At 40.4% G+C, this 24819-nt stretch overlaps 1 protein-coding gene across 8 annotated transcripts in view; it reads left to right on the top strand.

Annotated features, from left to right (window-relative positions):
* The first annotated feature begins 7171 nt into the window (after positions 1 to 7171).
* SNCAIP (synuclein alpha interacting protein) overlaps positions 7172 to 24819 on the top strand; it is an 81633-nt gene continuing 63985 nt past the window's right edge. For 4 of the 8 annotated variants that reach the window (XM_021706530.1, XM_021706528.1, XM_008073180.1 and 1 more), the window contains exons 1-2: positions 7177 to 7279; positions 22789 to 22861. In XM_021706530.1, coding sequence (XP_021562205.1) covers positions 7251 to 7279; positions 22789 to 22861 — 102 coding nt within the window. In that variant the 5' untranslated portion in view covers positions 7177 to 7250. Of the gene's footprint in view, positions 7280 to 19752; positions 19894 to 22788; positions 22862 to 24819 lie in introns of all 8 variants that reach the window. The other 4 variants (XM_021706526.1, XM_008073179.2, XM_008073178.2 and 1 more) reach the window with 2 other exon arrangements.

Below are 24819 nucleotides of genomic sequence, written 5' to 3'. Positions count from 1 at the left end.
ACCCCACCCTCTCCCTTTCCCTTTAAAACCTCATTCTAGAAGCACAACTACAAGGATAGATATTAAGTCAGTATTGCCCATCTTTCAGGACATGCTGCTTCAGAATTCCCACCCCTAGGCCTTTGCCCATGCCGAGAGCACTACTGGAGCTCTCCCACCTGCCCTTCAGCTTTCAGCTTCACCAGGCAGACTCCCCTCATCTCCAAGGTCTAGAGTAGGTGTCTCAGGCCACTATGTACTTGTTTGTCTCAGCCAGTATCACATATATTGTAATCACTTGCTTTCTTGCTCATCTCCCCTGTATTATATACTCCATCCTGGTGTGGAGAGTAGTGTAAGTCTTTTCCAGCTTGTACATCTAGAATATTTCACAAATGGAGACGTGGATAAAATCTACAAGGCTTGCAAGCTCCCTCTTTTTTCCCTCATGTGTACTTCTTGGCTCTCCCTCAGTTGCCTCTTTCCAGTAGAAATTTCTTGCCTCTATCATTTTTCTGCTTCAAGATTAGGCATTTAGCGACTGCCATGCTTCTGGCCACTGTTGAATCAGAGAGTGAAAGAAACTGAATCCAACATTTGGAATGAGTTGCTTCCTTGCCAGCCAAGCTACTGAGCCAACTGGGGACATTTCTACCCAGACCTTTCAGTACTTAGTTTGTGATTACTTTGAGCTCTTATATTGAAGAAAGTAAGCCCAATATCTATTGCAGACTTTCAAATTGAAAATGTATCCCAGTACAAATTTGGCAGGCATGCGTGTGTGTGTGTGTATGTGTGTGTGTGCGCGCGTGCATGTGTGTATAGGGGTGTAAGGAGCGGCTGTGTTTTCCCAAGTGCTGATGGATTAAAGAGTGAAGGAATAAGTTGCAATGCAAATCCATTGAAGTTACCTCATCACCGAATGCACTCTGCTCATTTATTTTGACAAGTCCATCTTATTTTTAATTACCAGACCTCATAGTATACTGGTAAATGTAGCAATAGTGACTTTGGCAGAAGAGGAGAAATCTGTGTAACATGAGCCTTCAGAATGAGTCCATGCTGACTCCTTGTAAAAGGGAGTGAGGCAATACATTTAAAAGAATTTTTTTCAGTAGAGCAATTTATGTGATATGTGACTATAGTCACAAATCAATGAGCCTTTATGAGTCAAGCACACCAGAATGTGTACATTAAAATGAGTGTAGTTTCTCAGAGAAATTTTGTTGGCCACTCCAAGCTTTTTCCAGTGATGATGCCATTACACAACAGATTTTTGGAAGTCTACATTTGGAATTATTTTCAAAGTCAGTTTTCAAGTCACAACAAAGAAATTTAAAACATCACCTGAAAAATCATAGTACTGGGGTGGAGAGAAGCTATTTTTAAAAATTGCTTGTCTACGTTTTATTATCCAATCTGACTCTCAGTTACTTTGAGCTATTTCCCAAGTTGAATCTCCCCTTGAAGGAAGCTTTGGACCATCACCGAGGTCACTCAAGAGAAGGTGACATGGTGTTGATAGACCCATTAGGGGCATAAGCCCCTCAAACACACTTTAATAGGCACTGGAGAGACTTCCGTTCTTGGCAGTTTATCAAAAACTCTGTGAGAATAGGAAAAGTCCTACAAACATTGCGGAGAGTGGATGTTGTTTATGTAGTTCTTTATTTCTGAAAGCTGGGCATTAGTTTGGAGTTTGAATAAGGTTTCTCCCAGTGGTACAGACGCATCCAGAGAAGAATGACAAGGTGCCATCTGAAGCTTCTGCACAGCACACAGGTCCCAGCAACCTGGCCCTGTGTCCTCGTATTCTAATATTTTTCTTTTTCCCCTCTCCATCAATTTTCCTACCCAATTGAGCTAGATATGAGCTGATTTCAATTAGTGGGTAGACAGACCTTGAGAGAGGTGTGCTGGAGGAAGAGGGACTTAAATACAAAAGAAAGTCCTCAGAAGACCTCCGAGAACCTGGGACAAGTGACTGCAGCTTTCAAGGTGAAGGCTAATGGCATGAGAGTGCAGTGCAGATTTACAAATGACTAGGTCCTGAGATCCAAAAGGGGCCCAGAGCCAACTATGATGCATCACAATAAAAATCACATGTAAAAGATTTTAAGCTGAAACTGACCTTTCTGGAGAACCTGAAAAATATTTTTCATTCAGGCGTAAATTCACTCTTGTTGGCCTGAGTAGGGTTGGCCCTCTTGCCTTCAAGCTGCTGGCCTGGGCCAGTTGGAGGATGGCTTCAGGTCTTTTTCTGGACTTGGACTTAGCACAGATTCCTCCCTTGTCCTGGAGTCACAGCAGAGAAGTGTCACCATGTAAATCCACACCAATCACAGCAAAGCAAAAACCTTTTCTTCCTCCTGTTGTAAAGTGAAGGAAACATAATCCCCACCTCGTAACACTTTATTATGTTTGTGAAGATTTTCTTTTTCTAGTACTAGAAAACGAAACGAAGACTCTCTGAAAGCACAAGTTGTGACATGCTGGTTGTTTATTTGTAAGAAATTTTATTTTGTTGCTGTTGTGGTATGAGAATTTAAAACAATCTTAGAATACAAATTTAATCTTAGAATACAAATGAAGTCAACATTTTTGGCAGGAGGCACCAATAAAAATGGGAGAGAGGTGGCACTTATTGTTTAATACCGATTCCTTTGAAGGGTCACACACTCACAATGCCCTCAAGCCACGTCCATGAGTAAAGCAGCCTGGAAGGGGTCCTGGGAGGTGGGGCTGGGGATCCCACGCCCCATGGACAAGCAGGAGCAGCTGTTGCTCAGTTCTAGCCTGTTGTTGCAATGGGGAATGTGAACTCATGTTGCCAGAGCTTCAGATATTTTTTCAGTGAAGCCAGAAAACCAGAATTTTATTTGAAATCGTTCAAGGTCTGCAAGTTGGCAACTGATTTTATTTTTTAAAACACTGCTAGAGCCAAACAAATCACATCTGTAGGCCAGATTCGGCTCACAGTCCTGCGATGTGTGCCCTCTGGTGTGTGCCCTCTATGGCTGTGTCTGCTAGAGCATGTGTGTCATCAGTCTGAAAGGGGACTTATCGGTTTATTGGTGTGTGGGGTGGGAGGTGGCAGAAGAGCCAGATGAGAAAAGCAGCCACAGTCCAGCTCAGTTTCCTTACCATGCTTGAGCACTTGCAGCAACAGCTCTAACCTGACCTTAGCACTTCCCATCTCCTCCCCAATCCTCAGAAGAGAGGGCCTGAGGGTACCAGATGCTCTGTGGAAGGGCAGAGGAGAGAGGAGGAGGCATTGTCTTGACCACTGGAACAACAGCGACCTACCATTGTTCATAAAGGAGCAGTTAATGTTGAGAATGTAGTGACCCATGGGAATTTCTGCACATGATAAGTGATAATGTAAATGCTCTCAAAGTGGCACCTTGAAAGAGAGAAGCATTGAAACAAGACAAAAGGAATTGGGTCACAGACAGAATAAGCCACCTTAAGCTGCATGTGGAGGCCTGCTAGGAAGTAAAGGCAAGCTCCAGATGGCTCCAAGCCCTTAGTCTAAGGCGAGGTCATCCAACCCACAGCAATAAACATGAGGCCTGACAATTAAGTTTGTGAACTCATCCTAGAAAATGTGTTACATGCTTCATTGCTGAATATCACTATGGTCACCCTCAAAGTACCCCCTTGGGAAGCTATGCACTGATACCAGTGCCTAGTTGATTCGTCAAAGCAATTTTGGAACTCTGTTTCTGAAATGGCCATCAGAGCTGTGGCCATATTACTCTCAATGTCATGAAGGTCATCAAAATGGTCTCCTTTTGTTATTTCCTTTATCTTTGGGTAAAGAAAAAAGTAGTTGAGGGCCAGATCATGTGAGTAGAGAGAGTGTTCCAATACAGTCATTTGTTTACTGACTTAAAAACTCCCTCACAGACAGTGCCGTGTGAGCTGGTGCATTGTCCTGATGCAAAAGCTCCTTTGGGACCGTTTTTGCACACACCTTTCTCATGACAAGATTTTTAGTTAAGATTTTCCTGACTGTCTCTCTTTCAGTGTTTATTTGGTCTGCTATGCTTCTCACAGTCCACCAATGATTTTGATGCACATTTCAGTGAATTTTTGCAGTGTTTTCATTAGTTCTGCTCATTACTGGCCATCCTGACCTCTCTTCATCAGTGATGCTTTCTGTCCTCTCAGAAAAATGTTTACTCCATCTGTACACTGCCATTTTCTTCATTATGGTATTATCCCCATAAACATGTCCCTGATTTCACTTCCAGTCTTGCCAAGTTTAACAAGAAATTTAATGCTTGTTCATTGCTATAATTCAAGCTCTGACATTCTCATAAGAGCACACAAAACATGCAACAACAATAATGAACACCACTCAGCAAGACACCACAACACTTGGACACGAATACAGCTTTGACACTCTGATATGCCAAGGTTATGAAACCTCATCAAGTTGTCTGTACAGTGCTGCCAATGTAAGTGCATGGTGGAGAGTTTGCAATCTTAATTATCAGACCACGTATGAGAAGTGGCCCATCTCTTCCTATAATGGGCTGCAACTGTTGTAACTTCTATGTTCTGGCCTGTAGAATCAAGAGTTTCACTACCATCCTCCTAGTGCTAATACAGAGGGTGCCAAAAAATGTATACACATTTTAAGAAAGGAAAAAACTGTATTAATAAATTATAATACTCAATATATGCCAATAACAAAAGATGAATGCAAGTCAACAATGCAGGACTTGTAGCTGTGTGAGGCCTCCCAGATCTTCCCTTGTGCACATCATACACAGTACCATGAGTCGCAAACTTACCACAGATGCATGCAATTGTTAGACATGTTGGAGGTTCTGTTGCATACTCATACCTCCATCTTTGTTGTACTTCCATAAAGTTCTTGAATTTCAAATATCACTTCAAAGTGGTCTTGTGCTCCTCCACAGACAACCGTGCTTCTGCCCCTTTGACTGTCCTTCCTGCCTCAAGATGACACTAGCATTCATTTAACTAATGCTATCTTTTGAGTGAACATCATACTACATATTGCTACTGTAAGTCAATTCAACCTCGAAAAGTAATACATAGATAACATCTCTTAAAATGTGTATACATTTTTGACACCCCCAGTGTAAATATTTTTCTGCTTTAATGTCATGATTTATATTATTCACTGATTATGTTCTATTAGAATGAATACACCCAACTGGATATTGCTCTCTGTAGAGTCAGAGCACCTCAAACAGGTGTTCAGTGATTATGTGCTACTTTGCTTAGTTAAGATGTGTTCACCCATATTTTGTATATTCCCTTGGGTCCCCAGCTCTGATGTATGTTTTTCTGCCTCATCTCCCCATATTTCCATGTTCCTGCTGATATTGTGTTTGTCAGTACCACATCCTGACACATGGCATCACCTTTTATTATTGACCAAGACCATGGGAATAGTTTGTAAATCAACAGTTCATTGTGAAGCACAGATTTAGTGAACAGAAAGTGAATTGGAAGTCTGTTAGCTGATGAGCTGGAATCCAAAAAGTCTGGATGATCTCAGAATCCATCAGAGTGGAAGAGCAGATTATTTGGAGTAATTTGCAAGTATGAGTATGTGTGTTTTCCTCTGAAAAGTTCTATGCAGATTAGAGGGAAAATGGCGTATTCTTATACCAAGAAATTTGAGTAAGAACCTATTTTTAGATCTCCATAAATAATAAGAGTCTTGGTTTTAATTTTTTTTACAAATACAAAATTGATTTTCCTTTTATTCAAAACCTTACTATGTTTTAGGAAAATTTTTAATGTTTATTGTAAGTGGATAATTGCATTTGAGCATGGAAGTAACATCCTAATCTCTTCTTGGATGGACTCTGTATCTGCTGTAATTAGCACTATAAAAATGATACATCCATATGGGAAAGGAAGGAGAGGAACCATGGAAAATTAAATCAGGTGGTGGTTTTAAGGTATGGGATGGCAAGTGATTTTTTTTTTTCCTGTTTATCATAAATATACCATTTGTGTGGCTTAAGAAAAAGGTAGGGGAGGTAGCTCAAAATGAGAAAACAGTGCCTTCAGAATAAGAGGGTTTTTTTAAAAAATAGTTCTTTTTACACTCTTGATCTTATAATGGGAAGCCCATTTTCATCAGCCTTGATGTATTTTCACTTTCCAGTAACGTGTCCCTAACTGTTCAGCAAGGCACACCTTGATTAGAGATGAAAGAGGGCAAAATGAATGATTTTAGCCATTCAAGTCTGGGTGCGTAAGACAATTTTTATGATAAGAAAGACAAGTTGCAGGAAACAGAATCTCATTTCGATATCTGAGAGTTGGCTCGGTGGAGGATAACTGTACACCAAGGCACTGTCAGGAGATCTATATTTCTGTTCTTGACATCTGTAGGTGCCGCTGTCACTGCCGATGGAGATGATGATAAGTGATGGGAAAATGAAGTGGGAGGCAATGTATCTTCCTTGACAGATTTAAAGGATTTCCCCAGGCAGCCCTGAGGCAATGCTGACTGAGGACGGTCTGGGACCCATGTCGGGTCACTCTGGCACAGTCAGGCAAAGCTGTTTGAAGCAGAGGGCAATGCAGTGACTCTGTGGTTTCAATCTGCACTTAGATTCTCTTTCTTTCTTTGTTGTTTTTTGTTTGTGTATTGGGCGGGAGGGTAAACTGGAGGTTGTGCAACAAATTCTAAAATATTCATTACTCTGGGTTAGCTGGAATCTGCCCCATACTTGTATTACTCCTATTAGAGTTCCAGTATTCATTGCTCCATGCACAGTATCTAAGGAAATGCCCACAGGAGACATTTGAATATGGTTTTCCTAAGATTTTCAGGCTAGCTCCCCATCCCCAAGGGTCCTACTTTCACTCAGGGTATGGTGAAAGTTGTGTCTGAATCCAAATATTGATCATAGGGGAAATTCTGACCCAAGTTACTACCCTGCCAAAGACCAATTGGCACAAATCACGGAAAGCAAAGGACTATGGGTACTCTCTGGAGAGCCATGCTGGAAACCATGGGGATGTTGTACTTGCTGTTCCTGGTACGCCAGGATGGGGACATCAGAAGGCAGGAAATGTGCTCTGAAACAACACTAGCACCTAATAACATCTCTCATTTTATTTGTTTAAATATAGATATTATTTCTGGTTATAAAACAGCTAATGGGTAACTTTCTTTTCTGCTTCTGTCTTGTCCAGGAATTTATAAGTATTTAACCTTGCTCAAAATGAGCAAAGAAGAATAATGGAAGCCCCTGAATACCTTGATTTGGATGAAATTGACTTTAGTGATGACATTTCTGTAAGTATTACTACTTGCAAGCAATGCTTTCAATATATTCTGCCTTCAGCTTCATGGGCTTTTCTCTCCATTATAGATTGTATAGCCTCAATGCTTCCAACTACATCTGGAAATTGACAGCAGAAATCCTGTGTGACAGACTAAGTGTGGCTTGGGGTTGTCTCTTGGACCAAGAAGTGAATCCCATCTAAGTGTGTGAATTTGGAAAGCAAGGCATTTAACCTCCCTGAACCTTTCATTCCTAATGTGTTCCAATGTTGTCAAAATTATTGACGGAGTTTACTTAGAAAGTGCCTGCACATAGTAGACCCTTTCATAGGGTTAATTCCCAATTCCCTTGTACAGCTGGCTGTTCCACTGCCAGCATTCTCTAGAGTTCACAAGGACACAGACCAAAGAGCAGCCAAGTTGGTGTTTATTCATGGATGAGTAATAAAGGGAATCCTTTCTATCACTGTAGGTATAAAAAGCACAGATTGGATGCCTATTGGGGTTATTGAGGAAGATTCATGCACTGATAAGGACTAGTCCAGCAGCTAACTTCTGAGGTCCTGCTTAATCCTGGAATGTTGTGGGCTGATGAGTCCCTTAGTCCCCATAACACCCACAAACTTCCTGTTGCCTAACTCAGGGCTGCTCTGAGTGGATTGTCTATGTACACCTTGCTTAGAGCTGCATGTAACCTCTCCTGGGCCACACATTCAATTCTACCACACCAGCAAACATGTTGGCCTCTATTGCCCCAGCAGAATTGGCCAAATCTCACCCTATGTGGTAAGAAGACTACTTTTTCTGAGCTAGTTGTATAACTTTCCTTCCCAGGACCTTCAAGCTCACAAGTTCTGACCTTACCCTCTAGAGTTGTGGGTCACAACTCAAAGTCATCACTTCAAAATTGGCTCAAAATGATGAGTCTACTTTAACATGTCTCTGGCAGCAGTTTTATTCCTCTACTCTACTCCTTCCTTGGAGCAAAATATATGTACTGTACACAAGAATTGGATTACTGGAACCAGTCTGATAAATCACCTGTTTTATACAACCTTAGGTGTATCTTTTGTACCAGAGAAAAGTGAACCCAACATTTCTCTATTTCTACTCGCAGAACACTTTTATTAGTCTTTGTTAAGACCAGTAGAAGTAAGCTTCTTCCTTTCCCATAATATATTCCTGTCGATTTCTTCCTTTCCCATAATATATTCCTGTCTATTTTCCCCCCTCCCCCCCATGTCTCTCTATTTCTTTCTAAATCACTATGCTTAACTTGAATGTGTTCAGAGTATGGTTCTTTTATGACCACTCCCTCAAGGTATTTTCAGTAAAGTGGAGAAAAGCAAAGAAAGTGATAGCGTGTGTGTGTGTGTGTGTGTGTGTGTGTGTGTGTGTGTGTGTGTGTGTATAGAATGGAAGGTGTTATAGAAAGGGAATCTGTGAGGCTGGGCATGGTGACTTACACCTATAATTCCAGCACTTTGGGAGACTGTGGCGGGAGGATCACTTGAGATCAGGAATTTAAGACCAGCCTGGGCAGCATAGTGAGATATTGTCTCTACAATCCATTCATCCATCCTTCCACCCAAAGCCAGGCATGGTAGTGGACACTTGTAGTCCCAGCTATTTGAGAGGTTGAGGTGGGAGGTAGGAGGATCACTTGAACCGAGAAGTTCAAGGCTGCAGTGAGCTATGATCATGCCACTGCACCTCAGCCTGGATGACAGAACAAGACACTGTATTTAAAAAATAAAATAAAATTATATATATATATATATATATATATATATATATAGAGAGAGAGAGAGAGAGAGAGAGAGAGAGAGAGAAAGGAAGAAAACTATGTTACAGTTAGGAGTTGGGAGGTAGCTCTCTGAGCTTTGATATTAAAGTTATGTTCTGAAAGCGTAAGCTTTTGAGGACAGCTAGCTTGGGCTCCTACCTTGTCCTGACCTTTGCTGACTGGATGGCACATTAATTTCGCCTCTCTGAGATACACATCTAACTTTTAAGACTGTTTTGAGGATTGAGTGAAATAATAATATATTTGAAGCACTTAGCTTGGCACATAGTAAGTTATTCTTAAAAATGGTAGCTTTTGTTATTATTTCAGTGAATAATACAATAATATTTATATAACCAATGGTGAAGAAAGAACTCTGGGGAAAAGACCAGGCCTGATGTCAAGATTTTTTTTTTTTAATACAACAGAGCAGTTGTATTTACAGAAGAATCATCTGGCAGCAACCCATAATTTTGATGAATTAGGAATCTCCACTTGAAAGATAATAAAATATGTTAAGCAATAACTGAAGCTGTTTAGCAAATTAGGGTACAGGATTATGCAATAGTTGAGCTGCTGTAGCTTGACCACTCTGAAACATAAATAAAAATATCCATCTGTAATTGCAGAACTGTACCCCAACGCCCCCTCAAAAGTGTCTATTTTTTTGGATTTTTAACCTACATTTAAACTTAAATCAGGCTTTGAAATTGCATGCAATTGAAATTCTATGAAATTGCATCGAACTGATGAAACAATAATAATAATGGCTTACATTTATCAAGAACTTACTATGGGTCAGGCATTATCTTGATTAATCCTCATAATAGTCTTACAAAGGTACTGTTATTATCTGCATTCTACAGATGAGGAAGCTGAAGCATGAAGATCTGACATAACTTGTCCAGAGTCACTCAGCTAGTTAGGAGCACTGTGTCTTTGGTATATCCACTTTTAGCTGCAACTCTTGACTGTCTCTCCACAATGAATATACCGTAGCTTATTGCAGTGGGTTCACATCAGGAGTGATTTTACCTGCCCCACCTCTACCCCAGACATTGAGTAAATACCTGGAGATTTTTTGTTGTTGTCACACTAGGGAGGTGCTACTAGCATCTAGTGGGTAGAGACCAGGGATGTTTCTAAACAACCTACAATGCACAGGACAGTTCCCTATGACAAAGAATTTTCTGACCCAGAATGTCAGTACTGAGGATGAGAAATCAATCCTGGTATACTTTAGTCTACTTGAAACTGAAGAAGATCTACTTTGACTGGCAACCCCTACAACACAGATTATTTTGTCATAATTCAGTATAACCCAAGTTTAATACTTTATGCCAGAGTCGTAGTGTTCTTAATGATTTCATAGAGAAAGAAGTGGAGATAACCTCTTAAATACTGAAGTGATTGTTCTCAGCCTGTTGAGGTAAATTAGGAGCAGTGAATGTTACAGCTGCTTTAGGGGCTAAATGGAGATTATTCAAATGCTAAAATTGAAAAAGGAAGATGTTTTCAATGTGCTGATTCACTGGTGTAAAAAGAAATGTAGTTTCCCATGAACATGTTTTTAAGATTCCCGTAAATCTTCATCTCTGGCAGCCCTTAAGCCTCTTTCCCAATTAAGTGGCAGGAGCGGGGAGAAAAGCTCACATTATAGCTGAAAAAGATGTTTACAAAAACCACGCCCGACTTTCAAACTCCTCTTCTTACTCTGCAGCCATAGCCCTATTACACAGTCTAGGCTTTCTGTTTCATGGTTTTTCCCTCTGGTCATGAGCCTGGTTCTTGTTTTAATTAAAACACAGACTGTAGATTGGTAGAAAAAAAGCAACTATAACTTTTTTGTCTTTATCTAATGTGACAAAACACGGCAACTAAATTATTTTGAGGTTTCCCAGGCTCGAAAATAATGCACACGCTTTGCAAAATGCAAAGTTTAAACCATACATTCTTGTAATCCTGCCATCTAGAAAGACAGAACTTTGTGCAAGACCTGCAGGTCTGCGAGGGAGAGATGACAACACACAAACACGAGAGTCCAAGCAGGGCTTTCTGTCACTGCAAATGGGTTTACAGGTTTCCCTCTTTATTCCTGTGGGAGCCAGAAGCCTCTATCTTAAGAACAAAACCCCAAATCCTCTGGAATTCTGAAGCGCTGTGGTGTATATATTTTATTAAGAGAGACCAATTTGTCGTTCTGAGAAACAGTATCTTATGCAGGACTGAATAAAACAAAGGCTGCTGTGCCCCACACTGAGCTGAACTCCTTAAGTCAGTTATCTTGTCCAAGCCTCGCATCAGCTCTACAAGGCAGCTCTATTTTTATTCCATTTGGCAGATGAGAAAATTGAGGCTTAGAGAGGTTGTGTGGCTTTCACAAGGTTGCAGATAGATAAGTGGCATGGTCAAGACTTCAATTCAGAGCAGTGTGACCACATTAGTTTTCCCTTTCTGAGCACATGAGTTGAGTAGAAGTGTCCCTAGACCAGTCACTGTACCCATCACCATCCCCAGTTGGCACTGAAGGGATTACAAATTGCTTTTTGGAAGTAAGGAAAGCTGGGCACAATAGCACATGCCTGTAATCCCAGCACTTTGGGAGACAGAAGCGAGAAGATTGCCTGAGCCCAGAGGTTCAAGACTAACCTGGGCAAATTGGAAGACCTTGTCTCTACAATTAAAAAAAAAATTAGCCCAGTGTAGTAGTGCATGCTTGTAATTCCAGCTCCTTGGAAAACTGAGGCGAAAGGATCCCCTGAGCCCAGCAGTTTGAGGCTGCAGTGGCCCTGAGCATGTCACTGCACTCCAGCCTGGGCGACAGAGTGAGACTCTGACTCAAAAAAAAAAGGAAGTTGGTATACATTATAGGATAAGACCAGCAAATGAAAATTTAAGAAAATCTCTTAATTTTACTTTACCTCAACTTTCCCATCTGTAAAATGATAATTATCTCTACTTATTACCATGGATTTTATGGAGAAAGCATGAAAATTTATACATGTATTGCATAAACACATATATACATAAACACATATGTCTACTTACATACAATACACATTCACATTTACACATGGCTACGTATATACATTTATACATATACATGTAAATATATATATATGTATACACACATGTGCACACACACATAAGTATAAGTGAAATATTCTATCCCTCTGCAGAGGAATTTTTCTTGCCTTTCTGTATCACTCTGATTGCAACTTTGATGAAAGTTGACCTTTTCTGGCAATTGCATAACCTATATTTTATCCATGTCAGATGAGATAAATAAGTGTCCCTCCATGTTACTATCCCCTTTGATCCAAACCCTTGCAACCCATAGTAATAGCATAGTAATTTTCCTAAGTTCTTAAACTACTGTCTGGTAGAACAAATTAATTCTTATGGCAAACTAATCACATTTTCAGTGAATGTTTCCATTTTTCCATCCCATAGACTATGCTTTCACTAAAATACCTGCCCCTCTTCTGTTTTGTGTGCACCACCTTTTACTCAATTCAGTCCACTGATGCTCCCCAAGATTTTGTTACATTTTGACAAAGACCCATTTCAGGTAGTAGGATACCTTGAGAAGGGAATGTTGAGCTTATCAGGTAGACTTAGGCAATGAGTCGAGAGGTGGGTAAAGAATACAGCTTTGCTCTGACTTTAGGTGAGAAAAAGGCTATAAAGATATTCAGGGCACAAAGATTCTGGCTTGGCCTTCCTCCCTAGCAAGGAATCCACCAGAGTAAGATGGACCTTATTACACTTTCTTCTGCTCCTCTTAGAAGGTGACCAAGATGTTTGCGTGGCTTCTGGGTACCTGTCAATCGCTTCTTCATTGTCCCTATCAACCCTGCCCTTACTAGCAGTTGCCCTATGCTTATCTATATTAAAACTTTTATTCAGTACTTCTCGATATGATCTAGTTTCAGCAACTGTTCATAATGCCCTACCTTTTTTGCAGTGTTCTGTTTTTAATATCCTGCATTTGAGTCTAAATGGCCTCTTATTCTTCCTTTTTCCAACTCTGCAATCTCAGAATCCTCATACCTTGTTCTAACATCATATGCTATATATGTTATCTTGTTTTCTTAACATCTGCCAAGTAACAAATTAAGAATCATCTAATCCAGAAAAGATGAATTATGTGTTGATGTCCCATAGCTAGTGTTAGACCTCAGGACTAGAACCCAGGTTCCCAGACTCAAAATTTCTCTGCCAGAAAAAGTAGAGAGCAGTCTTGTACATAGAGGAGTTTCCAAGAAGAATAAGCAACTGCCAGATTTTTTTTTTTAATTTACTCTTCTCTTACTCTTCAGATAGCCCTATGAAGTTCTTATCTTGCCTGATAATAAATAGGATTTATCAGTCTGACTTTGCACGTTATTTACACAAACTGTTTACCTTTTCATCACAATTATTTCTTGCGCCAGTTTACTCAAGAAGCACTTATTAGCCGGGCTCGGTGGCTCAGCCTGTAATCCCGCGCCTTGGGAGGCTGAGGTGAGTGAATTACCTGAGCCTGTGGGTTTGAGACCCGCCTGGGCAACTTGGTGAGACCTCATCTCCACAATAAATAAAAAAACTAGCCGGGTGTGGTAGTGCGTGCCTGTAGTTCCAGCTACTTGGAAAACCGAGGTGGAAGGATCGCCAGAGCCCAGCAGGTCGAGGCTTCGGTGGCCGGGAGTGACCACTGCACTCCAGTCTGGGCGACAGAGTGAGACTCCAAGTCAAAAAAAAAAAAAGAAGAAGCACTTATTAAACATTAGCAGAGCACCAGGCAAGGTTCCAGGCTTGGAGTGAATAACACAGGCTTGATCTGTGCTCTCATAGAGTTTATAGTATGCTGTATTAACAATTAAACACATTATGAAATGTCAGGTCAGCATGTTAGGTCACATTTACAATATCAAAGTCCATTCTTCACAGTCAGTACCCATATTTTGATGGTGATTGATTATTGGCTTATAATTAAAATTTGGCTGGGTGCAGTGGCTCACATCTATAATTCCAGCACTTTGGGAGGCCAAGGCAGAAGGATCTCTTGAACCCAGGAGTTTGAAACCAGCCTGGGCAACATAGCAAGACCCCATCTCTACCAAAAAATATTAGCCAGGCATAGTGGTGCACATCTGTAGTCTTAACTAGGGATGGTTTGAGCCCAAGAGTCCAAGTCTGCAGTAAGCTATAATCATGCCACTGTACTCTGGTTTGGGCAACATAGTGAGACCCTATCCCTACAAATAAAAAATAAATAAACCATGATTGAGGTTGAGCAAGTTTTATGACTGGCCAACTGTCTTGTAATTCTTTTGTAATTTGTAATTCTTGTTTCAATAGTTATTATTACTTTGGTTTCATTTTTCAGTGTTCATTTGGTATTTTTAAATGTAAATAATAATGTTTAACATTTATTGAACACTTACTGTGCCTCAGGTACTATTCCCTGTGTTTTATATTACTAGCTCATAATCATCACGGCCCCGCTCTGAGGTAGGTATAGTCATAACTCTACTTTGCCAATGAAGAAACTGATGTACAAAGGTTAAGTAAGTAAGATGAATTAGCTATCAAGTGTGAAGGTAGCATACAATGCAGGCAGTCTGGCTGTAGAATCCACATTTGTAATCACTGCATTGAAAATGATATATGCTGGGCTCCACAGTCGCCTCTGGCCTTCCCATTTCACCTCGGTCTCTTCCCCACCCCTTTCCACTTCTCACAGTAGAAGGAGGTCATTCAGTACTGTAATCTCACTACCTTTACAACACAGACCCTCATCTTTTGCCTGACTTCACATTGCATTGATTACATTAGCATTGTGATAGAGTAGTTCCTATTGCACTGTTAAAATGATTAAAAAGAGCTACTGAGTTTTCCCAAATACCAATCACAAACAATGTCTGAGCAAGAATAATTTTATGATTAATGTTTAAAAATCTATTGGAACATATGATTTAAAAACAGTGAACCAGGACAAAATTCAAATGCATTTGAAAATAGGACTAGCTATAATAATTTTCATCAGTGGAACCTAAATGTTGGAAGGAAATGTATACAAAGCAGAGTAAGCTAGACACAGGAAAGTGGGGCTCTTCGGTATCTGTGCTATGTAGAGATGGTGGTTGAAACTGTGGGGGTAGTTAAGGTCACCTGTGAACGCATGCAATGTAGAAAGAGAAGAACGTTTCAAAGAAGGAATATGCAGAAGTATAACCCATGTGGATGGGGATAGGGGAGGGAAAAGAATCCTACCACAGAGACTGGAAAGTTTTCAGACATATAGGAAGAAAACAGAGGGAGCTAAAAGGCAGTGAGGGGAGTTTAAGGAAATGGAAGAAGAGAATAATTAATTGTGCCATATAGGTCATTATAAAGATAAAGGTTGAAAAAAGTACCCACTCATCAAAGCTTTTGCAAAGTCAAAGAAACCATCAAGAGAGCAAGGAGACAGCGCACAGAATGGGAAAAATATTTGCCAACTGTATATCTGACAAGGGCCTAATATCCAGGATCTACAAGAAACTCAAACATGCCGAAAGGAAAAAAACAAGCAGCCCCATTAAAAGCGGGCAAAAAATATAATTAGATACTTCTGAAAAGAAGACATACGAGCAACCAACAGATACATGAAAAAATGCTCAGCCTCACTAGTCATCAAAGAAATGCAAATTAAAACCACACTGAGATACCACCTAACTCCAGTCAGAATGGCCATCATCAATAACTCAAAAAACACAGATGCTGGAGAGGATGTGGAGAAAAGAGAACGCTTCCACACTGGTGGGAGTGTAAACTAGTACAACCTCTGTGGAAAACAGTGTGGCGATTCCTAAAAAATCTAAAAATCAACCTTCCACACGACCCAGCAATGCCCCTTCTGGAAATACACCTGGAGGAACTCAAATCAGTCTATAAAAAAGATACCTGCACACACATGTTTTCTGCAGCACTATTCACAATAGCAAAAAACATGGAACCAACCATGCTGCCCATCAAGATATGGTACATATACATGATGGAATATTATGCAGCCATAAAAAGGGACAAAATTATGGACTTTGCAGCAACTTGAATGGATTTAGAGTCTACCATACTTAGTGAGCTATCACAGAAACAAAGAACTGAGTACCACATGTTCTCACTCATAAGCAGACACTGAACATTTATCATAATACTACATGAAAGGGGCTGGCATAAGGGGGACACTGCCTGGGAAGGGGGAGGACACAGAACATCAGTAAGAGTACCTGATATCAAACTAAGCAAAGCAGAGACCAGAGGGAGGCCCAAACTTGACCTGTACGATGACCACTGTGGTACCTAATCCTGAATTGTACCCCACATCTTTAAAATAAATAAATAAATAAATAAATAAGTAAGAAAAGTGCCCACTGGATTTTCTGGTAAAGACCCATTGGTGCCGTGATAAACATACTGCCTGTGGGGTGGTGGGCAGACCCACATCGGGAGGCTGGAGGAGCGAATACAGAGATGAGGGAATGGACCCAACAACAGAGACAATTCTTTCCGAAAAGATGACTGGTGAACCCAAGAGCAGGAAAGCTCACGCTCAGTGAGGGAGGGAGAGGGTCTTGAGGTGGTGGGGGTGCTTGTTTGTTTGTGTAGGATCAGAGGAGAAAGGCGATATCGAGAGGATGGATGAGGAGGAGGAGGGAGTAAAGAGTGATGGCAGGGCAGGAGTCCTGAGGAGAAGGGAAGGGAGGAAACCTGAGCACAAGGAAAGGGCTAGCACCACAGGGGTGTTGCCACATCCTCAAAGAAGGGCCAGTGGAACATGATTTGTTATGGAGGGCGTGAAGTTAGGACATCCCTTCCTGAATTGGAAGTGTAGGCCTTGGGACAGGAGTTAAAACTTGAAAAATATATATCCTGAAAATCCCTTCAGTTGTGTGTTTTAACTTCTGCTTTTGCTTGTACACATCCTTGTCATCATTTTTATTGTGTGCCTGTTGAGATACCTGCCTAAAATTAGGAAACGTATGTGAGAAATTGTGAATTTCATGATAGTTGCTGTTTTAATTGTTACTGTTGGAAACTTATTGAAACCTTAGTTGTGTACAAGTGTCTGACTTGAAAAGATGCTAGGGTGATAGTTCTTTCATTTTCTGTGGCTCATTACCATTTGAGTCATGTTTGCATGTTCATCTGATTGGCTTCAGTTTTCAGGAATAAGGGCCAAAGCTGTTCAGACCTGAACGATATCTAGGGCGGTCAGAGATCCCCACAGCCCAGTGTAGAAATCATGTACTGTCAGTATGAATCCCATGCATGTTCCAGCTGTGTTTCCTTGGCAGGGTAACAAAACTGGCTGGCATAAGTTGAGATGTGTAGGATGGTCTTGCACCATATCTGTGTAGTAAGGCGAAGCTAAGTGTTCAGTGTCAGCCCTTGGCCTCGGACTCTCCTGGGGGAGGAAAGAACAAAGAGAAGCCAAATAATATGCTGGGATAAGCTGAGCTATTTTCCTTTCTAGTCCCAGTTCCACTCCTCTCTTCCCACCTCATGCATTCTTATACCTTATATCTTTTATCTTCGTCTACTTAGCTTACAGTCATGGCAGGAATGAAGATGAAAAGGGAAGGGCTATGGGACATACATAGAAAACAGTTTCAAGAGAGGAGACAAAAACATTGACTAGCACTTTACAGTTCACAGAATTACTTCACCTATGTTATCTCTCATATAATTATCTGTGTTTTACACATAAGGAATCTGAGCCCTCAGAGACATGAAATGAATTATCTGTTTAGAACCACAGAGTTAATAAATGTCAGAGCTGGGACTTCAGATCTTCTGGCTCCAAATCCATTGTCCTTTATACAAAAGGCAAAGGATCAGCCAGTGCTCATACTATTAATATGTTAAGAATTTTTTTAATATACCATGATTGCATTGCTAGACTTATAATTATGAGTTTTCCTAAAAAGATTCATGCTATATAAATATTAACTGTTATTATTATTATTGTCACCAAAATCATGGACTACCTCCTAGAGGAATTCATTGAATTCAGTTCAATAAGTGCCTAGTGTCTTAGGTAAATAAAATATTTTTCACACCCTCTAGAAGCAGAGGAAGCAGTTATGTAAACATATAGATGAAACATCATGTGCTGGGCTCTATAATGGATGTGTGCCTAAGATCAAGAAATAACATAGAGCGGTTTTCCAGTTTCACTGAGCATCAGAGTCACCCATATGGCTTATAAAAAAAACCAGACTGTTTTTAACTCTGACCCCATGCTCAGAGTTCCTGCCTGCTTCAGTCAGTCTGGGATGGGACCCAAGAATTAGGACAAGTGCCTAGATGGTGCTGATGCTGCTGTTCCAGAGACCACACTTTGGAAACCAGTGTTTCTTCTGGGAGGATCAGAGAAAATATTGTAGACAGGATATTCCTGGCTCATGCCTGTAATTCCAATACTTTGAGAGGCCAAGGCAGGAGGATTACTTAAACCCAGGAGTTTATGACCAGCCTGGGCAACATAGCAAGACCTCGTCTCTACAAAAATAAAAAAAATAAGACAGGTGAGGTGGCACGCTCCTGTAGTACCTGCTACTCAGGAGACTGAGGCAGAAGGATCACCTGAGCCCAGGAGGTCAAACCTGTAGTGAGCTGTGATTGTGCCATTGCACTCCAGCTAGAGTAACAGAGTAAGACCCTGAATCAAAAAAAAAAAAAAAGAAAGAAGAGAAGAAAAAGAAATGATACCCAGACAAAGCTTGAAGAATTAAAAGGAGTTTGCCTCGTGAACAGAGTATTAATAGAATGGCATTTCAGCTAGATAGAATAGCATATGTAGAGGTATAGACAGGTAAAACAGCAGGTAGGGGAACCACAAGGCATTTATTATTACCACAATCAAAAAAGAAGTAGACAGTGGTGAGAGTTAAAGCTGAGCTCATGAGAGGCTTCATGTGCTGTGCTAGGGCACATGATTTTGCCCTACAGGTTGTGCAGAGTGACTGAAGGATTTGAAACAGAGACTCAGATAGTCAAATTTACATTTCAGAAAGCTAGTGAATTCTAGTGCCAGTGTGAACTCTTGGAGAAAAGTCCCACATACTACCTAAATATGAAAGAGCTCCTTTGAATGTCTATAATATTATGTCCAGGGATTAGTCAGATATGTGTACATCTTGGTTCACCCATCAAACAGTTTATCAGCCTCTGTGGGCCATATACATATACAAGACATCAGACATCATTCTTTCCCTCAAGTGCTTACGGGAGCCAACACTCACACATAGGCAACAACAGAGCACAAGACAAGGCAAAACTTTCCAAGGGAAGAAAAGATAAATGAGCTAGGGCCTCAGGGAGAAGACAGAACACAACTGGCCTTGCCTTGTGGGATGGTGGCATTTGCGTGACTAGAGGAGAATATTACAGACAAGGGAATTCCCATAATAAAGGAACAAAAGGCAAACTGAACTTTGTTTGCACAGGGACATTGAAGAAGCTGAGGTAGCTGGTCAACCTTTGGCAGGATCTCATCTTGAGACATGAAATGGAAAAGAAGCCTGGAAAAGAAATTTGGATCGAAAAGTCTAACCGGGAATAATCTCTGGGAGAATTTTAGAAAAGGAATAAATTAGGCAAAACAGCAGTAGGGAATATGATGTCTCTCAGCTAATTTGCAAGCCCTGTCTCCTCTCCAGTCATCCAAGAGAACATAGAAATCAAGGAAACAGGTTCCAAAAGCTTGGGTTGGAGGGCATGAGGCAGGGAAGATGCCTTGGACTTTGGTTCTGATTTGGTGAAAGTGACAGTAGTTGCTACCCTGGGAGCTGGCCATTGTCCTGAGAATGAGGTGCGTTGGCGATCTGACAGCTCCTTATAAAAGGCCATCTGTCCTGTGGAAGGCCTGAGAAGCCTCCCATTCCAGCTCCCAGATGGTATCACAATGCAGACTTGCAAGGGAGACTTCCCAGATCATTTGCTCATTCCCAAATTTGCAAATCTGAAAACATTTTTGCACGTTTATTTTGCAAGTTATGTGTTTCCTATGTATTTCTTCCCATCACAACTCAACTATCTTACAGCATTCCCTGAAGCATTCTCGTCCATCCCTTTGGCAGCGTCTGTACTTACTGAAACAAACTCACACATTGATTTTGTCTTATGTCTTTATAAAGAATGATGGATTTGTTCACTGTGCAGATTGGAGTCACTGCTGAATTTGACATTCCATGCACCCTTAAAAGTATCCGAACTTTATTTTTTCTGGCTAACACATTGTCCTTTTTTAGATTGCTGTACTTTTTATTCCTAGTTCAAGGAGCAGCACATGGCTTTTTCTTCCAAGTCATTATTCCCAAAGAATTAAAATGTATGCCTTCACAAAAGTGACTTCCTATATGACTGTGGTGGAGAGGCAAACCACACACGATGTAGGTTGAAGCAGTAGACATGGCTCCGCTAGGCTAGTCACTCTGCCTGTGACTTAGTTCCTATACCAGTCAGGCAGCTTGTGAAGGTGCCATTTAAATTGAAACCTTATCAAATTAAAACACTGCACACACTGGGCCTTTGAGGCCCAAGAGGAAGAATTGAAGCTCGAACAAATCAGAGATTCTGATTGTGTCTGACTTTGGGGTGGGAGGCAGTATCTAGGAAGCATGTGCCTGAAAATACAGACAGCAGGTCACCTATTTATTTATTTATTCATTCATTTATTTATTTATTTACTTATTTGAGTTGGGGTCTCACTCTATTGCCCAGGTTGGAGTGCAGTGGCACTATCAGGGCTCACTGCAGCCTCGACCTCCTATTTTCAGGGGATCCTCCTGGCTCAGCTTCTTGAGTGGCTGAGACTACTGGCAGGTGCCACCATGCCGGGCAATTTTTTGAATTTTTGTAGAGAGGAGGTCTCACTATGTTGCCCCGGCTGGTCTCGAACTCCTGGGCTCAAGCAATTCTCTCACCTTGGCCTTCCGAAGTGCTAGGATTACAGGCATGAGCCACCACTGCCAGTCAGGTCACTCGTTTTAATCTGACGTATATCATTAAGCCCTGTAAGCAAACCTTATTGAATTTTTCATTAATTATATTTAAACATAATCAACTTTAAATTTCCTTTTTTTCTGAAATTTTGCCTTGTAAGAAAAGTGGAGGGGAAAAAAAGAGAGTGAGAGGTTGTCAAGGGGTGTTTTATGGGGCAGAAGGCAACCAAACAAAAGGCCCAGTTTTAATTCAATTATAGGCTGTGTAATTATTTAACTTGTACCAGCTGATCTCAAGAAGCTACCAGATTCCTTAGAGAGCTTGTACTTGGCCAGAAACATAAGGTACCTTATTAGTTCCAAGACAAATGCCTTTTGTACCTGTGTTACCCCTGATCCCTAAAGAACATAATATAAAAGGAAAAAAATGCTTTGAGGTTCATTTTTGGTTTAAGAGTCAGTCACCCCTCTCTCTGTGTATGTGAGTGGATTTGCTAAAGTCTCTGAGGAATGGCTAATGTAAACAGGAGGTTATTGCATCAGACAGGTAAGAGTAATTTTTCTAATTAATTCTTTGAGATTTCCTTTTTCACTTGGGAATACTGGAAATTTAATTTGTGACATGCAGTCAGTACACTGACGGTATTTACAACTGTCTCTCTGTCTGTCTTGCTGTCCTGATATCCTGTGGAAAGCACGAGGGAGTCTCTGTGTAGACACTTTATTCATCTATCCACATCAAGCTAACTAAAGTGTCTTCTTATTGATAAATGTGTCCTAACTACACATTTTTCACTTGTAAAGCTAGAGTATTCCTAATGAGTTTCCTGTGATCATTTTTCTTTTAGATTAAATGTTTTTTTCTCAATTCATCAAAATTTTACAATGGTGAAGTAACTTATGATACATGCTCATTTACATAACGACATTGTTCTTAGAGGTAAAGAGTAAAATATTTTTAGGTAGCTGTATTTTATGAATTAAAGTATGAGCATGATTGAAGATAGTTCCTGACTCAGCCTTTGATTAAAGAAAGAGTTGATCCTATTTATTTTGTTTTAAAACACCCCTCTCTAAAGAAAGATTGATTGGCATCAGATATAGTCCCCATAAATCATACCTATTGATTTTGCATTTGTTTTAGCTCTTCCAATTTTATGCCCCCTTGTGTCATCATTTGTTTTCCTGATAGCCGGTCCCTGGGTGGGGTGCTGGGACCAAGCTGGGAGGTGGTTTCTTTCAATTCAAACTAATCTATACATGAAACAGACGAGCTTCTAAACACAGAACTACACTCCTCTCTCTTTTTATGACCTTACTCCGGTATTTCCCATGGAAATTACAGATGCTACACAGTAAAATCTGTGGCAAGTGGCAACATTAAGGGCTTTTGCATAGTCCAGTCAGTATCAGTACAGGTGTGTCTCCTGACTGTCCTGGATGTTGCGGGAAGCTGGGTGGTTTTCTGCTTGACTTTTCACACATAAGCTGACTCTTGGGATCCAGAATGCAAATATTAAGGTTATCTTCTGGTCACTCTCACAGTCAGACAATTCTTCCCTCTTCCACAAGTAGCAGAAGTAAGGGAGACAATATCTGCTGGCTACACCCCACCCCATCTTTTTTTGTAAAAGGACTACCCAGCCCTTTTTAAAATCTGCATATGCTTAGATACTTGTGTTTTATTTTTCTAGCCAATTTGAATAAATTCTCTCATTTTACATTGTTCTTTTATGTACTTTCTCCTCTGGTTTCCCATTCAGTATTCAGTCACATCACTCAAGACCATCCCAGAACTGTGCCGAAGATGTGATTCACAGAATGAAGACAGACCAGGTAGGATTTGCCTCTCACCTCTCCTCCGTATCCCAACAATGTTAAGGGCTCCTGGAAAGCTGTTTTCCCTCACATAAGTCACTCCTGCTTTCTGTTTTCCTTTCACTTTATGATTTCTCCACTCACACCACTACTCCCCACCCTGCACCCTCCTTTAACAAACAGATGTTAGGTCATTCGAAAAGGATCATAGGACAGGGAGGCTCCGATGAGGACTCAGCTGTCTACAAATAAATGTAGGAGATCATTCAGCATCTCCAAACCACAGCATATGCAGCAATTTACTGAAAACCTGAGAAACCATTGGTGACAAAACATAATGATGCCGGCGCCAATGAAGAAATGTGGGATGCATTTACTACCCATATGGCAAGGACCAGCTTGGGGGATGGTGCTTTGCCAAAGTCGGAAACCCTATCAGAGATGCGACATGATAGAATCTGCAATAAGGCATACTGTAACAGTTAAGATTAAAGCAAAGCTTTGGAGTTAATAGTGTAAACTAAACAGAGAATTATGGCATATAGATGAAAACCAGCTGCTTGACCTTTTCTCCCTACCCCACACCCCAACCCCGACAAAAAAAAAGTACATTCAGCGTTGTTTTTCCCTCTGTAAATCAAATTAAGCCTCTCTGTTTTTCTATGATGGGTAAAAATGAAAATTAAAAAAGGATATTGATGAGAATGATACCATAGTATGAAATGATGCTTACTATTTTTTTCAAGTAATTACTCTATGGCATCACCTTTAACCTTACCCAAACTGGACCTCTGCTGATAGCAACTAGAATTCTGAGAACTCTGGGTGATGGGAGGCTTAAGGTAATCTTCAAATTATGTGTATCATGTTTAAAAATACATAGATGTGCCTTACCTGTGCAGCTACTAGAATTCTAGGCCTTTCTAACTGAATTTAATTCGAAGAAAATTTAATTTTTCCCTGGACTGTTTGTTTTCTTTTGACATTTTGCTGAGAAGACACAGGGAAAATAATTAGTCTTTCCAGGTTTGTTTATCTCCATTGTGTGGTGTGTGTATGTGGAAGGGGGCTCTCACTCACTCTGTCATAAAAAAAAAAATTAGGTGAGGGATCTGGAGGTAATTTGCAGATACAAGATTTTATTTTTTCATTAATTGGAGATAAAGAATAAGAGAGAAGAAATAATAGCAAAACACTTAATTTGCGTGTAATATGCTGGGTACTCTGTAAGCACTCTACTTTCACGAACCCAATTAATTTTAAAATCCTGGTGACCTAAGTACTATTAGAATGTTTATATTAAGATGGGCCAACTGAGGAATAGAGATGAGCAGTTAAATGTCTTGCCTAGAGTTATACCGCAATTAAGTTACAGATCTGGGATTCAAACGCCAGGAAGTCTACCTCTAGAGTCTGTTACTTTATCCATTACTTGTCCTACCTCTCAGAGAGTTGAACTTAGTGGCAATAATTTAATTTTAAGATAGCATCCTTTTAAACCTTTTGAAAACAGCATTTTCCCTGATTGAATGGTGAATTTTTTTCTCTGGTAAATGGCTACTCTTACCAAGTTAAGTGAATAAACAGAAACATTTAACAATCATTGTTCCTGAGGCCAGTTCATTCCATTTTCTCCAGGTCTTGTAACTTCTAGCCACTTCCACAATTAGTGATGTTGCACTTTTCTTCTGTGGTTGAGGAGTTCAGTTTCAAGTTCGGAAGCTTTTGAGCTTTATCCAGAGTAGAGACCCAATGCTGAAGATAATCAACAATAATCAGACCTGACAGGAAATGGATTATGAGGGAAAGACAGGCCTCTTAATGGAATTGCGTGTACATTTCCAAGTTGGTATCATTTGAAAAACTCCATTCTCGGAAGCTATATTCTGATAGATGGATAGTGAGACTAGAAAAAAAGAAATGTGTGGAAAAATTAATCTGTTCACAGCATCACGGTAGAATTATCTGTGGGCGCC

Source organism: Carlito syrichta, unplaced genomic scaffold (genome assembly GCF_000164805.1).
Source record: "Carlito syrichta isolate Samal-C Ts95f unplaced genomic scaffold, Tarsius_syrichta-2.0.1 Scaffold315711, whole genome shotgun sequence".
NCBI lineage: Eukaryota > Metazoa > Chordata > Mammalia > Primates > Tarsiidae > Carlito > Carlito syrichta.
Note: the sequence above shows the minus strand (reverse complement) of the source record. Positions and strands in the feature narration are given on the sequence as shown.